Below are 15960 nucleotides of genomic sequence, written 5' to 3' on the forward strand. Positions count from 1 at the left end.
TAGTCTTTTATTTTTTTAATTAGATAAATTTTTAAGAAATTACTTCTTATTTACACACTCCACTGCTATCGAACATCATTTCGTAGTTTTCCTTCGTCATAGCTATGAATTTAAACATCTGCTCTTACGAATAATTACACCTACATTTCGATGACTAATGTTCTCACGTCAATGCTTAAAAGTATGTCACTGATATCTTTATATATATATATAAACTTTGAATTCAACAAAAAAATATCACTAGTGAATTTATTTGAAATAAGTTTGACATGTTTAGTTTAATTTTATTTTGTAAAAAAAAGTTATCGAACAAAGTCATATATTTTTATTTATTTATTCTCATGTTTGGGAATTCAAAGTGTTTTCAAATTTATATAATAATAAAATAACATTTCTTAATTTTTACCATGAGTAAGTTATACTGTGTTTTTTTTTCTATTGTTAAATAAATATATACACATTCATATATATATTTTTTCTTTCATCAGATAATTTAAGTGTGAAAATATTATTCTTATTTATTTTTTGGAATGCAGTCTCCGTCATTATTTCTAAGCCGGTAAGTAAAACTAAAAAATTAATTTATATATTGACAATTATTTTTATAATCTTTTTTTGTTGATTTAATTTTACTTGGATTTGACGATCTTTGAATCGTTAAAAATTAAGACGCGCTTTTAAAAAGTAACAGTATTAATAATTAATTATTTAAATAGTTGGAAGGGGAAATTTTGGCCAAGGAACGCGAAGAAATATTTCGTAAACACGGATGCAAAGGTAATTAATAAATTATTAAACATTACACTGTAAAAGATCGGGAGTAAATTCGGAGTGATTACGTCCGGGTCAAAAAATTAGGTCTTTCAAAATAAGTGATGAATTCAAATATTTTTTATTTTGTTTAGATTTTTAAATTGTATTTATTTTATATGGAAATTGAATAGATTTTTGTCCGTACTACTTCTTATCTAGGCCGTTATTAAACTTTTTTTTTTATTCCATTTCGTCTGTTTTTTTTCTTTTTTAGATTAGAAATAGACTTTTGTTATGATTATTATAACCAACTATAGTCTGTGTTTATTTGTTTTCATGACACCAGCATCGAAAATTTGAAGTTTCAGTGTCTCTACAGCCCATCGAAACAAGCTAATTTAAAGCCGATGCTGCAAACAACTGCTAGCAAATTCGTAATTCACAAATCCCTTCACAGCGGGCAGAAACACAATTGTTTCTGCCCTGTGCTCGTTATATTTAATGTTCATTTGCAGCCTTATTACACGGAGAAAAAATTAAAGGAACTGTTCCTAGTACGTTTATGAAATATCATCCCATACCGTTATGGTAATGATTACTTGGGATTATGGGATATAGACCCATACTTTTTGGGAAGGTTTCCATAAATATGGTAACAATTCCTATCATTATGGTAACAGTTCCCATATCGCATGTGAAAGAATCATGGTAATGATTACCATACTCATAGGAATAGTTCCCATAAGCAAATAGGAACCAATCCTATAACCACATTGTAACAGTTCCTAAGCGTATATGATAATGGTTACCATAATATTATGGGAATGGTTACCATTTTATTGTAATATAGTTTCACAAGAAGATTAAATATACAAAAAAAATGCTTATTACAAAAAAAAATTATTATAATTTCTAAATATTATGGTAACTGTTCCTATAATATTATGGTAACCATTCCCATAATATTATAGTAACCATTACCATAGGTACATAGTAACAATTACCATAATTCCATAGGAACTATTCCGATACCATATGGGAATTATACCCCTAATTATAGGAATGGTTACCATAATATATATGGGTGCCGTTCCTATAATCAACATTTCAAAAAAACCAGTTACTATGCAGTATGGGACCCATTCCCATAATATATTGTAACTGTTACTATAATTTTTTCTCCGTGTACTCTCATTTGTTTACTTGTCACTTCAGTTTACTCATTTCATTTTTTAAGTGACAGTTTTAAATAACCAAATAAAATTAATAAAAAAATAGTGAAAATAATATTTTTGTATTATTTACTATTTAATGAGTGACTGTAAATCACACATTTCTCATTCTCTAACAGTTCTCCGCATCATTGACTTGAAATTAACTTGTTTTTTACTGGCTGCTAACACTGAATCTTCAAGCTCCAATGCAGGTAATCATGAAAAATATAGTGTGTGACTCAGGATAAAACACGATTTCAAACTGCGGGTAATGTCAGCCAACTTCACCCTAGTCTGAAATCGTCTTGTTTCATCCCTTGTCACACAATATACTATTTTTGGACAAAACAGACATTTTTTACTATAATATTGAGTCTTCTTTTATTGTCTTTGGATAACAAAGAGGACTTTTTATAAAAATAAATATCATAAATTCATTTTAGTTTTCTTGATATTTGAAACATGCTAATGCATATTCTTACTAAGATGCTACAAGAACTTTGATGATTTTAATGATCAAAATATTTTTTGATTTTATTCGTAAATAAGAAAAATTTCTTGACATTTTACACGTAATTTTATTACTTTTATGTAATGTTATAAAAAATTTAGTCAAGACAACTAAACAATAAAGTTTTAAAAGTATCATTAACTGCCGAAGTTTTTAAACAAAAGCCGCTAAATAAATGGTGATAAAAAAATGGTCAATTCTCGAGCTTTGAATATTTTTTATAAATATTATACAATTGTGTTTTACAACAATAGATCGAAGACAGCTTAAAATTTTTATAAGAAATTCAAAACAGATCAACTAGTTCAAATAAAGATCAGTTAGCTTAAATGCAGTCCACTCAAACTAAAATCAGATCAAATTTTTTGACCCGGGTGGATTTTATTTAAATTCTAATTCACTCCGTTACTCGGAGTCTCAAAACCATCACTCTGCTACGAAGTGATAGAAATTTTATTCCACATTCACTCGGATTCAGACTCTTAATATTAAAATAAACTCTTTTTATGAGTGAATTTTACTCTGAACCGAAATTTAAATATTAAATCAAACTTCTCTTCGGAGTGAATTTCACTCCGAGGGGATTAAATAAATAGACAGTTATCTGCTCTGCATTCACTCAAGATTTACTCCGTGTTCACTCTGCTAATTTTTTGCAGTGTAAAATAAAATAAGTTGAGAATAAAAATGTTTTTTTTTTTTTTTTCAGAACGAACATGTGATATTATTAAAATAGAATGGCCGCAACAACGATCTAAAAGATCGGTTGATTCAACGATTTCTCTTCCAGTAAACGTCTTTGGCCGACAAGTAAATTTAAATCTCCGTCCATCTAAAGGGGTTCTTGTGGGTCGAAAAACTCCAATTTATTTTGTAAAATCTACTTACTTTGGTGTTAAAGTTGATACGAGTCTTAATGTAAATATTATATATATATTATTATGTGTATATAATTATATAGTATATTGTGTGACAAGTGATGAAACAAAACAATTTCAGACCAGAGTGAAGTTGGCTGCCAAGCTGTAGACAAGAGCTAAAATCATCCGCAGTCTGAAATCGTTTTTCATCTTGTGTCATACTATATTCTTATGATTACCTGCATTGAAACTTAAAGTTTCAGTGTTAACGTCCAGTCAAAAATAAGTTAATTTAAGACCAATGGTGTAATCAATTATTAGCGTAAGCGTGAAGTGTCAATTTGCAATTCATAATTAAGCAGAAAATCTAAATTTTTATTATTTACACTTATTTTTTTAAAACTTGATCACAAAGTGTGAATTGTCATTTACGTAAATAAAATGAATGGTCTAAAATTACTATTAAACAAATGACAAGTATCAAAATTGATGTAACGAGATCGAAGTTCACTTACATTTTACAGGAGGCCGTATTCTCACCTATTTCAGATATCGCCTCTCTAGACGACACCCATAATCGAAAAAGATAATCAAGTGACTAAGGGTGTACATTAACCGGAGGTATGATCAAAAATCCTCATTGCTCGGTATCTAACTACAGCTACCACAAGTCCATACCTTTGTGAGCCAAACACTCCTACCATCTCAGGAAATAAAAAGACTCTGGTCAAAGTAGACTTGAAGAGGGTTCCAAGGCACCAATTCCTTGTATTGGTGAACAATTTACTTCGGGATAAAATAGTGAGACGCAATCTCGCCTTAATGCCCTAAAAAAGATTCCCTCAATTTATAATCACTTAGATTTTAGATAAACCACCAACACAAACTTGCCCTCATCCATCACTAAGTAATTTTCTAATCTTCGAGCATTTAATAAACTTGATTTTATAAAAAAAATTAAAGTTAGGTTTGTACTCGCCAATAACAAGTATCAGAGTTGAATTTGCGAATGCCTTTAGTTAGCAGTCAGAAACATTAATTGTTTTTTCCCAAGAGATAAAACACAAATGATTCTGCCCTCTTACTAAAGGCATTCGCAATTTACGCATTTGCTAATATTTGATCGCGTCATTGGGCTGAAATTAACATGTTTCGATTGGCTGTAGAGACACTGAAACTTGAAGTTTCGATGCTGGTATTATAAATTAGTATATTACACACCGAGGAAGGAAAGTCGGACATTCCAACCCACGGGTATATTATAACACGCGGATTGGGATGTCTTACTTTCGTCCGTGTTGCCTATACACAGAAAAAAAAAATTTTCGACTGAAAGTAAATATTCTTAATTCAAAAAAATTTTTTTGGAAACCTAAATTTTCTCAGATAAAGTAGAAATCATTTCCGACCAAGACAAATTCTCTTGGATCAAGAAAATCTTGACTTGGTTCCCGAGTACGTTTGTCTTCAAAAATATTTTTTTGACTCAAGATAATTTTTTTTTCTGTGTACAAATTTTCATCAGACTTGCACCTGTAAGTTGAAATTTTTGGTTCTGTTTGAGGGAAAATGGCGCATGCGCTATTTTTTATCATCTGTTTTCTCATACCAGAAAAAAACGACTTTCTTCCCTCTAAACAGTGCAAGAATTTAAACTTTCGATGCAGGTATGGTGAAAAATAATATTTTTATCATTTAGATGTTCAACTCCGACGTTTATTCACAATTATATGAAGATGAAGATAAATTAGCATCTTTGGCACTTGATACTTATCCGGATGAAACAAAAAAAATAAGAGTAATTATTTTTTAAAATTATTAGTAATAAATTTTAATATTAAAAATATAATTAAACAATTCAATAATATGAATTATTATTTATAAATTCGAATTAGCACTTATATATTGGCTCGGAAAACTTAGCAATTGATCAGTTATCATTAAATTCGTACAATGGACAATCGAGCGATTACGGGCAATATTATTTAGCAGAATATTCATTGTGCGATTTAGTTCACGATAGTAAGTACTTTTTTTTAATTTTAAAAATTAATTTTTTAAATAAATAAATTTATTAATAGATTTTTATAATTATTTTTTTAATTATCTAGTTCTTGGAACAAACACAGTTTTTAAAAGTAAACCAAAACCAAATATACCAATACCTGATACAATATATCCTAAAATATTGATAATTGTCGATCATAAAATATATAAAAAGTTCAATGATGATACGATAGTGTCATATTTATTGTCATTTTGGAATGGAGTCGAGCTGCTTTACCGTAAATTAAAAAATCCAAAGTATAAATTAAGTATCGCTGGATTTGTAATTGCTAAGGTTTGTTTATATAATTATAATTAAAATAAATAAAATTTACGTACTTGTTATATAATTAACTATTTTTTTATTCCATCTTTTTATAAATTTAGGATGCAGATGCTTTGGACTTTTTGCCGGCCACTGGAAACATCAATTACGAAGTGACATTAAATAAGATTAGCAAATGGTTAAAAAAAAATGTAAATCATATTCCATTTGATAGTTACGATACTCATATCGTTATGACACCGTAATTACTTTTTTAATTACAATATTTTAATACTATTTGTAAATATTAATTAATCTAATATCCATTCATTTTTTTGTTTTTTAGTTCACGTGATTTCAAAAATGAAGTGCAGACAAGTACAATTGGATTAGCTTCAATGTCAAGTGCTTGTCATGGTATAAATAATAATATGCCACTAGGAGGAATAATTTATGAGCCGGGTAATTTAGCCAGTGTCCTTACGGCCGCTCATGAATTGGGTCATATGTAAGTTTAATTAGTAATTTTTTTTTTTTATTAGTAATTACTCGTTAACTATCAGAGTTACGCTAAAAACATATCGGTCCTTTTTTGTAGCTCATTAAATTTCCGGCACGAAAGGTCATTGCAACTTTTCACGCAATACCAATAGTTAACAAGTTACAACGTAATTAATGTTATAAATTCGGTGCAAATCACAACTGTCATTTCAATCTGACGAATCTATAAATTACTCATTAACTATTAGACTTAGACAAAAAATGTATGAACGGTTTTTGTAGCTTTTTAAATTTTCTGCAAGAAAGGTCATCACAATTTTTTACATAATACCAATAGTTAACAAGTTACAATGTAATTAATGTTATAGATTCGGTGTAAATCACGATCGTCATGTAAATCTGATAAATCCTTAAATTACTCATTAACTATCAGACTTAGACAAAAAATATATCAGACCTTTTTCGTAGCCCTTTAAATTTTCTACGAGAAAGATTCTTACAATTTTTCTTGTCGTACCAATAGTTAACAAGCTACAACGTAATTAATTTTTTAGATTCGGTGCAAATCATGACGGATTTTTTAATTGCGGTAGTGGTCATATAATGTATCCATCTGCAGGATCAAGACCAATGACACAATTTTCTGAGTGTACAATCTCAGACTTTCATAAGTTTCTTCGGTAATTAATTATCTATTTGTTAAAAAAAATAATAAATATATAATTAAATTTTTTAATTGAAATAAGTATTTTAATTGCAGAGATAAAGATGCAACGTGTATGTTCAACAAACCTGATTATGGTGAATTTATAGTAGATGATATGAATGAAGTAAATAATTATAAAGAGCCTGCTTACAACGATTGTGAAAAGACTGATTTGTATAAGACACCTGATAATTATCAGATGTTATTGAATTTAACGGATTTTAATCTTAATAAATTGGTACGTGTGTATTATAAAAATAATTTATTATATGCAAGTCAATGTAATGTCCCAGATGATAGTAACGATGTGAACAATCAAGTTATTGGACCAGATTTACAGTACGTTGGATCTGATAAGGTCACTAAGTATCTTTATCCATCGAGAATAAATCCAGATAAAGAAATTGTCATGAAACACGTTGACTCAATGATATATATTTATCAGGGAGTAGAACCTAGCATTGATGTGCCTGATGACAATAAGAATTTTCCCAAACCTGTAGCACAAAAACCTGACCAGGTTTTCATGGCACCTGATCATAAAGCTGAAACAGATCAGGATCAGAACTCAAGTAAATCTGATATTCCGGATTATATATCCGATGAGCCTGATTATAAGCCAAACAAACCTGATTACATAAATATAGATAATTATAAACCACAAAAGCCTGATAAATATATATATGGACCTAACAATAAAACAAAGATACCGATATACTATGCAACTGAACCTGATCAAAATTCTGATATCGATAATAAAAATATAAATAAACCAGATTATCAAGATAAAAAACCTAATAATAGGCCAAAGAAACCTGATCATTCTATTGATAAACCGGATGATCGTATTGATCACTATGCTCAAGAAGATATAAAACCAAATTTATATGACCAATCAGGTCGTAGACGTACAAAGCTGAACTACAATTCTGATGATCCTGATAAGGATCCAAAAAATACTGATCACATACTTAAAAAATCTGATAGCAAACCAAGAAAACCAGATATATATAAAGAACCTGATCTTAAACCAGACTATGATGACCAAAGTTCCGACACCAATGACCAATCAACTGATCATCATAAATCTGGTGAGGAATTAGAAGAAACGGATTATCCAGAAGAATCTAGTCAGAGGTCAAGAAAAGGTCATTACAACTCGGAAGAACTTGATCAGCAAACAAAAAGATCTCGGGATGGTCATAAACCTGATCACAGACCAATAAACACTAATTACAATCGTAGCAAACCTGCTAAACCAGATCGTAGACTAAGGAAACCAGGCAATGACCAAAATAATTATTCTAATGAACCTGATCACAGGCAAGATATGCCTGGAGATTATTATAAACCTGATCGCAGATCGAAAACTACTAATGACAATCGTAACAAACTAAATAGATCGAGTAATAGCTATAAACCTAATCAAATACCAGATCTATCTGAGGACCCTGAGGAACCCGATCATGAACCAGACATGCCTGACGAGTATTATGAACCTGATCACAGATCGAAAACTACTAATGACAATCGTAACAAACTAAATAGATCAAGTAATAGCTATAAACCTAATCAAATACCAGATCTATCTGAGGACTCTGATGAACTTGATCATGAACCAGACATGCCTGACGAGTATTATGAACCTGATCACAAATCGAAAACTACTAATGACAATCGTAACAAACTAAATAGATCGAGTAATAGCTATAAACCTAATCAAATACCAGATCTATCTGAGGACTCTGATGAACTTGATCATGAACCAGACATGCCTGACGAGTATTATGAACCTGATCACAAATCGAAAACTACTAATGACAATCGTAACAAACTAAATAGATCGAGTAATAGCTATAAACCTAATCAAATACCAGATCTATCTAAAGACTCTGATGAACCCGATCATGAACCAGACATGCCTGACGAGTATTATGAACCTGATCACAAATCGAAAACTACTAATGACAATCGTAACAAACTAAATAGATCGAGTAATAGCTATAAACCTAATCAAATACCAGATCTATCTAAAGACTCTGATGAACCCGATCATGAACCAGACATGCCTGACGAGTATTATGAACCTGATCACAGATCGAAAACTACTAATGACAATCTTAACAAACTAAATAGATCGAGTAATAGCTATAAACCTAATCAAATACCAGATCTATCTAAAGACTCTGATGAACCCGATCATGAACCAGACATGCCTGACGAGTATTATGAACCTGATCACAAATCAAAAACTACTAATGACAATCGTAACAAACTAAATAGATCGAGTAATAGCTATAAACCTAATCAAATACCAGATCTATCTAAAGACTCTAATGAACTTGATCATGAACCAGACATGCCTGACGAGTATTATGAACCTGATCACAAATCAAAAACTACTAATGACAATCGCAGCAAACCTAATAAGCCCAAAAATGATTATAGACCAGACCGTAGACGAAAGAAATTAAGCAATGACCAAAATAATTATTCTAATGAACCTGATCACAAGCTAGATATGCCTGGAGATGATCATGAACCTGATCGCAGGTCGAAAACTACAAACTACAATCGTAACAAACTAAATAGATCGAGTAGTAGCTATAAAACTGATTACAGGCTAAATAAACCTGATGATGAAAAAAAAAATAATTCTGATGAGCCTGATCACAAACCAGACATTTTCGAGGATGCTGATGAACTCGATCACAGTCCTGGCATGTCTGAGGATTATCGTGAACCTGATCACAGTGTAAAAACGACAAATAACAATCGTAGCAATCTAGATAGTTCGAGCAATAATTATAAACCCGATCACAGGTCAGATATCTCGAAAAATAATTATGAACCCGATCGGAAGCTAAACAAACCCGAACTGAACGATCACCCGTCGATCGATCCTCCAGTTAAAGACCTACACCAATCAGTCCCAGATACCAGTACTCTTTTCCTTACTCCCGATATGTTTAATCCTGCAAAACTAGTCGTTGTCACTCACAAAAAAAAACGATTATACGTTAAACAAATAGATATTTCCCTAGACGATGATTATGATATCTCTTCAGAATATATTGATATTCGCGAATCAATACCCAATGGACTTTCTAAAATATTCCACCCACGTCAAATCAATCCTAATAAACTAATTATTATTAATTACATTAATAAAAAAACATATATTAATGTCGTCGATCAGTGATATATAGATAATTATATATGATAAGGAAGAAGGGAGAGGGCAAAATAGGGTACTTAAGGAAATACTGTTTTCGAAGACTCAAATACGATAAAACTTTTTTTTAATGATATTCAAAGTAAGTAGAAAAAATTTTCAGCTGCCGATAAAAAAAAATTCATTTTTGCGGGTAAAATTGTATCCCTAGTGATGTGAGGCTGACCGTCAGGTCATTTTCTACCGTCATGTCATGGTCACAAGACCCTCAGCGGACCGTTCATAAAATGACGGGCCGTCACAATTGTGGCGACATCTTACAAACGCTTTTCTAACTTTTGGACAAATTCAAATTTTGAAACCGCCATTTTCTTAAAAATACCACGAGAGAAGAATACGAAGGGAAACTAAATTTCTCAATCATTTGCAAAAAAGATTGCGTCTAATTATCTAGCTGGTTATGACTGACCAAATTCATGACCAAGCCCAAATTCGTGATCAAAAATTTGATGACGGTCACAAATCATCTAGCTAGATGCGACTGACCAAATTTGTGACAAAAAAAGTTTTGACGGTCCGAAATGACGGACTCTGACTGGAAAATTTGTGACGGTCATTTCGCAATAGAACAGGCTCGTCATTTAGGTCCATCGGTCACAAGACCGTCAGCGGACCGTCTTGTGACCAAAACTCAAAATGACGGTCATTCCGCATCACTAGGTATCCCCTAAAACAGATAAAAATAAAAATTTCTGAATATAAAATTCATTTGATTCAATTAAATTTTCTTATAATTAATTTACATAAAGAAAAATTACATTTCACATAATTATTGAATGCAAAGTAAAAAAAAAAAAAAGATTTTAATTAAATTTAAAATTTTAAAAAATTATAAATATTTTCAAGCAGATTATTGAAATACATCTGAACTAATTTGACTCTGGGAGATCTTTTATTGTAAATTGATAAGAAAAAAAATCAAATTGATTTTGCTCTATTTTTTTACAAAATCAAAATTTTTCGAAAACAGTAAATAAATAATAAATAATTCAAAATAATGCTCAATTATATCTACAAAAATAATTTTGAAATATTAAAAAAAAATTTCTTGTAAAATTTTGGAAATACCTCGTTTTGCCCCTCGCCCCTTGCTCTTCTCTACATATGTATGTGTGTAAATATGTAAATATTTATTTTTTGTAACTACGAAATAACTGTGATATTTAGAAATAAATTTATGAATTTTGTAATCACCATGATTTCAATTTATTTGTATTTGATCATTATAATATTTTATGATAGCTAAGTAAATTATATTTTATCATTAATCTACGTCAACAATGACACTAAATCAAGATAATTATATGTCATAATGATAATCATTTCTTCTTATTTAGGACAATTTTGTAATCCACCTAATTCTTCTATTAGTCACTTTAGTTTTGTTCTACATTTTCTGTCATTAACTCAGTTCATGAAATTTTTATTGATTATATTAATTAGTGATTACATCGATTTTTTACTGACCTTATTGTTATAATTATAATTAATAACGTACGAGTAGAAATTAGCTTCTTTTACAAATTTAGTCAGTCAAGTGAATAGTCTTCGGCTAGTACCTCAATTTATTCAAATAAATAAATAAATAATTACTATGGGTAAGTCATCATTCGTTTTTTCTACAGAGATTATTATTAATTATTTTTCTTTTTTTTAAGATTTACATATGAAAGTATTGATAATATTGGCATTAAATCTGTCATTTGTAATTTCTATTTCGGTAAGTATTAAAATTTTAAAAAGAAAATAGAAAATCCAAAAGTACACTTCAATTTAATTATTATTTTAATTATTTTCTCACATTAATTATTATTCAAATTATTAACTTTATTTTGTAATTGTAGTTTCATTTTTTTAGTTTTTTCTTTTAGTTTAATTTTCACTATTAATTTTTTTTTTTTAAATATTCCATGTCTGGTTCATGTCTGGTTCATGCTCAATCAAGCATGGTCTTGCATGCTGATTTTTTCCCGGGTAACCATAGAAATATACTTATACTGACCAGTATTTTTCAATATTTTTCATTAATTATAATTAGACGACACCATATTAAACAAAAGGTAATAAAAAAGGAATGGTCCTGATACGTTAATTTTTTCGGGCATAATTGTGGCACATCTACACATACAGACATCCAGACGTCCACGAACTTTTTTTTTAAATCAGATTTTTTTAAATATTAAACAAAATATATGTGTTATGAACACATCGAATATGATAATAAGAGAATTTCTTTTGATAATAGTGTACTTGTATTGCCTTACAAATACAAAATAAATGCAACAGAGGCAATTAAAGTCTGCAAAATTGCTTGGCTTTGTCATGTTGAGAGTAATGCACTACCTCAAACGATTCACGTTATGAGGCGTGCAATAATCTATTTTAAATCAATGGAATAATGAATCAACTCAGTACCAGGTCGAAATTATTCCTTAATAAATTATCTTTGGACTAGTATACAATTTAACCCATTTAAGAGTAGAGCCAATAAATTATTAGTCGCTCACTAAAAGTTGTGATGTACCATATAAATCGAGAAATGACAAATAATATAATACTAAAGTGATCAGTAAAGACTACCATTCTAGATAATAATTCCTTAACTTATAATTAAAAGGCTAATAATTATAGGATGAATATTAAAATGTATTGTCAATACAGGAAAAATTAATATTTGAACTTTGAAAATTCAAAATTTACGAAACGTCATATAAAATTTAATGTTTGGAATATTAAAATTTCCTATGTTGACACCCAACTTCCGGATTATAATTTCAAATATTAATTTTTAAAGTTTATTTTTGTTTTTCGTGTATAATTACAAAAACAATGTTATCACAACAAATGTTTCGTTATCCATTTATCGAGTCATAAATTTGTTACCATAAGTCATCTTATCTTGTGGTCACGAAAAAAAATTTTACGTGCATACTCGCTCAAAACCAATATCAATTGAACTATGATAATTATTATCATTATTCGCTCAATTTAACTGATTAATGCGTCGTTATAATTTTTATGAAAAAAAATTTCGACAGAAAAATTTCAAAAGAAAAAATCTAATAAACGATTGAAACTGTGGGCCAACCTCTGATTGGGTCAGAGATTTTTATCTTATTGCGATAAAAATAAAATAATTATTTTATTACAGATATCAAAAAGTATTGACGTAAGTTCAAAAACTCCCGTTTATTTATTGAAATCTACATACTCTGGGATATCAATGGAGAAAATTCAAGGCGTAAATATTTTTAATTTAATATGAAATAAATAAATGAATATTATTTTGTTAATTAATTATTAATTTCTATTAATCAGATGTTTGATCCAAATACACTCACTAAATCATACGATGATAGGTATCAATATCTACAATTTGATGAAACTTTTGATGAAAATCCATTTTCATTTGTAATTATATAAATTATTTTTCTTTCGATATTCTGTTAATTAATTAATAACATTAATTAATTTAATTATTATTTTTAATAAATCAGGAATGTAATTTTGATGATATATATTTACGGACTGGTGGAAAATTTTATAAATCGAATGATATAAACTCAAACGAAAATTTAAGTCAGGGTTTTTGGAGTAGCATTTCCGAATGTAAGTTTTTATTTAAATTAATAAAAAAAAAAAAAAATGATGTTAATTCATTAATTTTTAGGGCTGGGACTATCGAATGATCGTATACCAAAAAGACCGTCTGAACCGATACCAGAAATAATTTATCTCGAGATATTAATTATTATTGACTATCAATTATATAATTCGTTTAATAATCTCGAGCAATTAATTAATCAGTTGTACGCTTTTTGGGATAATGTTGATAATCTTTATGCATCATTATACAGTCCACAAGTTAAATTGAGTATTGCTGGTGTCATAATTCCTACGGTAATTATTTTAATTTAATACAAAAAAAAAAAAAAGGCAGTTGTCGTGTAGTTTTTGTATTTTTACTGATAACTATTAAACCACTACAGATACATAAAATTTTAAAAAGACGTATTTTGTAGGAAATTTAATTCTAAACAAATTTGTTTTCAGTGAAATTTTTCATTAAGTCAATAGTTATTGAGATATTTGCAATAAAAATTACATTTAACCGGCTGATTATTAAAATTTGATAGTAAACTTCAACTGATTATATATTTTAAAATATTAGAGATATGTAAAAAATGATAGAATACTTTTTTGTAGACAATTCAATTCACTATAAATTTATATCAGGTGAATTTTTTGTATGACCTATAATTTCAAAGATATTGACGATTAACGTTCGTATGATACTCGTTTGCTCCACTCACCTTAGGCTTCCGGGACAAACATGCGCAATAATTGCAATTTCACTGTATACATAAATTAATAATATGTATATTATTATTTTTTTTTTTTTTGTTAAAATATTAAGGATCCAAATGTATTTGAATTTCTGGAACCAGAGTCAAGAGGTTTATTTAATTGGGCCGGTGGTTTGAGTTACGAAAGTGCTCGGAGGAGTATGAATTCATGGTTATATAAATATAGAAATACGTTTCCAGATGATAGTTATGATTTATTTATGATAATGACATCGTAAGTACATATAGAAGAGACTAGGGCAAGTGGGCCTCCATACAATTTTATGGAGGCCCACTTTGCCCCACTCTTCCCTATTCTCTTCCTTATTCTTCTTGACATGCTCAAGATTTTCTCCAGAATTAATCAATATTGCCCCTAGGAATATAACCAATTATAGTATCTAAGATATAAAAAATCAATGGTGCACTTTTATATATGACTATATAACTACATATTCCACATATAGTCTTATATAGCTATATATGAATCAATTCGAAAACTTTATATGCCCTGATTGAGCCATATATGACCATGTATAATATCTAAAATATATACAAATAAAGGCTGCGTTCATATATGACCACATATGTCTTGATAAAGCTTTATATGACTATATATAATATTTGAGGTGTATAACAATTGATAGTGCACTTATATATGACTACATACAACCATATATACCAATCTATGACTATATATAGCCATATGTAGAACTATCCGAAGTTTATATGCCCATATATGACTATATAAAACTATATATGTCTATATATGGTTATGTGTAGTCATATTTGGCCATATATAATTCATTTTTCTCGGGATTACACAGTCATCCGCTTTACATTAACTACGAATTCACTCCGGATTAAATCCACATTCAGTCCGGAAATTTGTTACAGTGTAGATATTTCTATATAATTTATTTTTTAGATCAAATTATAATAGTATATATTCGAGAGTTCTTGGACAGGCGACAGTTGGAGGCGCTTGTGGCAAAAGTGATTATGCTCAAACATTAAACAGAGGAGGAATAATGTATTCAACTCCAAAATTAAACGATGCTGTTACAGCAGCACATGAAATAGGACATTTGTATGTTAATTACTATTTTATAATTATTAAAAAACAGTATTTAATAAATTAATTGATTAATTTTAAAATTTAAGACTCGGTATTTATCATGATGATGAACTTGGGTGTTCAGACGACTATTTAATGTCCGCAATTAACAAAAAATATAATACCAGGTGGTCATCATGTTCCCAGGAAGCATTGCGACAGTATTTGAGGTGAATTAATTATTATTGTTCTTTTTTTTAAATTATATTTTAGAAGATAAAATAAATTTAATTGTTCTTATTTACAGGGATAATAACCCAGTGTGTTTATATAATAAACCAGATAATTAAGACTTTGAAATTTAGTATTTTGTAATATATTACTATTTATTTTTAGTATAGATAATGTTTTTTTAAGAGAAATAAAATTTATTTAAAAAAAAAAAAATATTTTCAAGTTTCTTTTA

At 29.1% G+C, this 15960-nt stretch overlaps 2 protein-coding genes across 7 annotated transcripts; both read left to right on the forward strand.

The window, feature by feature from the left end:
- Positions 1-44: 44 nt before the first annotated feature.
- On the forward strand, positions 45-11296 carry LOC103579847 (disintegrin and metalloprotease-like protein-7). Of its 6 annotated transcripts, none has more exons than XM_008561394.3 (11): positions 45-181; positions 489-559; positions 717-777; positions 3188-3396; positions 5038-5136; positions 5234-5360; positions 5450-5679; positions 5772-5911; positions 5996-6157; positions 6705-6830; positions 6911-11296. In XM_008561394.3, the coding sequence occupies exons 1-11, from the start codon at positions 151-153 to the stop codon at positions 10056-10058; spliced, it is 4404 nt and encodes a 1467-aa protein (XP_008559616.3). In that variant the 5' UTR covers positions 45-150; the 3' UTR covers positions 10059-11296. The 6 variants fall into 6 exon arrangements, with proteins under 6 accessions (XP_008559616.3, XP_008559619.3, XP_053596092.1 ...); XM_008561397.3 differs by lacking the exon at positions 45-181 and adding an exon at positions 215-411; XM_053740117.1 differs by lacking the exons at positions 45-181; positions 489-559; positions 717-777 and adding an exon at positions 3863-4139 and having other exon boundaries at positions 3309-3396.
- A 74-nt stretch (positions 11297-11370) lies between these two features.
- On the forward strand, positions 11371-15907 carry LOC103579852 (snake venom metalloproteinase BmooMPalpha-I). The gene is made up of 10 exons (XM_008561407.2): positions 11371-11689; positions 11750-11811; positions 13243-13332; positions 13410-13502; positions 13589-13700; positions 13762-13991; positions 14509-14672; positions 15366-15527; positions 15602-15724; positions 15802-15907. Exons 1-10 carry the CDS (start codon positions 11686-11688, stop codon positions 15842-15844), a joined length of 1083 nt encoding a protein of 360 aa, XP_008559629.1. The 5' UTR covers positions 11371-11685; the 3' UTR covers positions 15845-15907.
- Positions 15908-15960: the final 53 nt, after the last annotated feature.

The sequence above is a fragment of the Microplitis demolitor genome, chromosome 6, assembly GCF_026212275.2.
Source record: "Microplitis demolitor isolate Queensland-Clemson2020A chromosome 6, iyMicDemo2.1a, whole genome shotgun sequence".
In the NCBI taxonomy this organism is placed as follows: Eukaryota; Metazoa; Arthropoda; class Insecta; order Hymenoptera; family Braconidae; genus Microplitis; species Microplitis demolitor.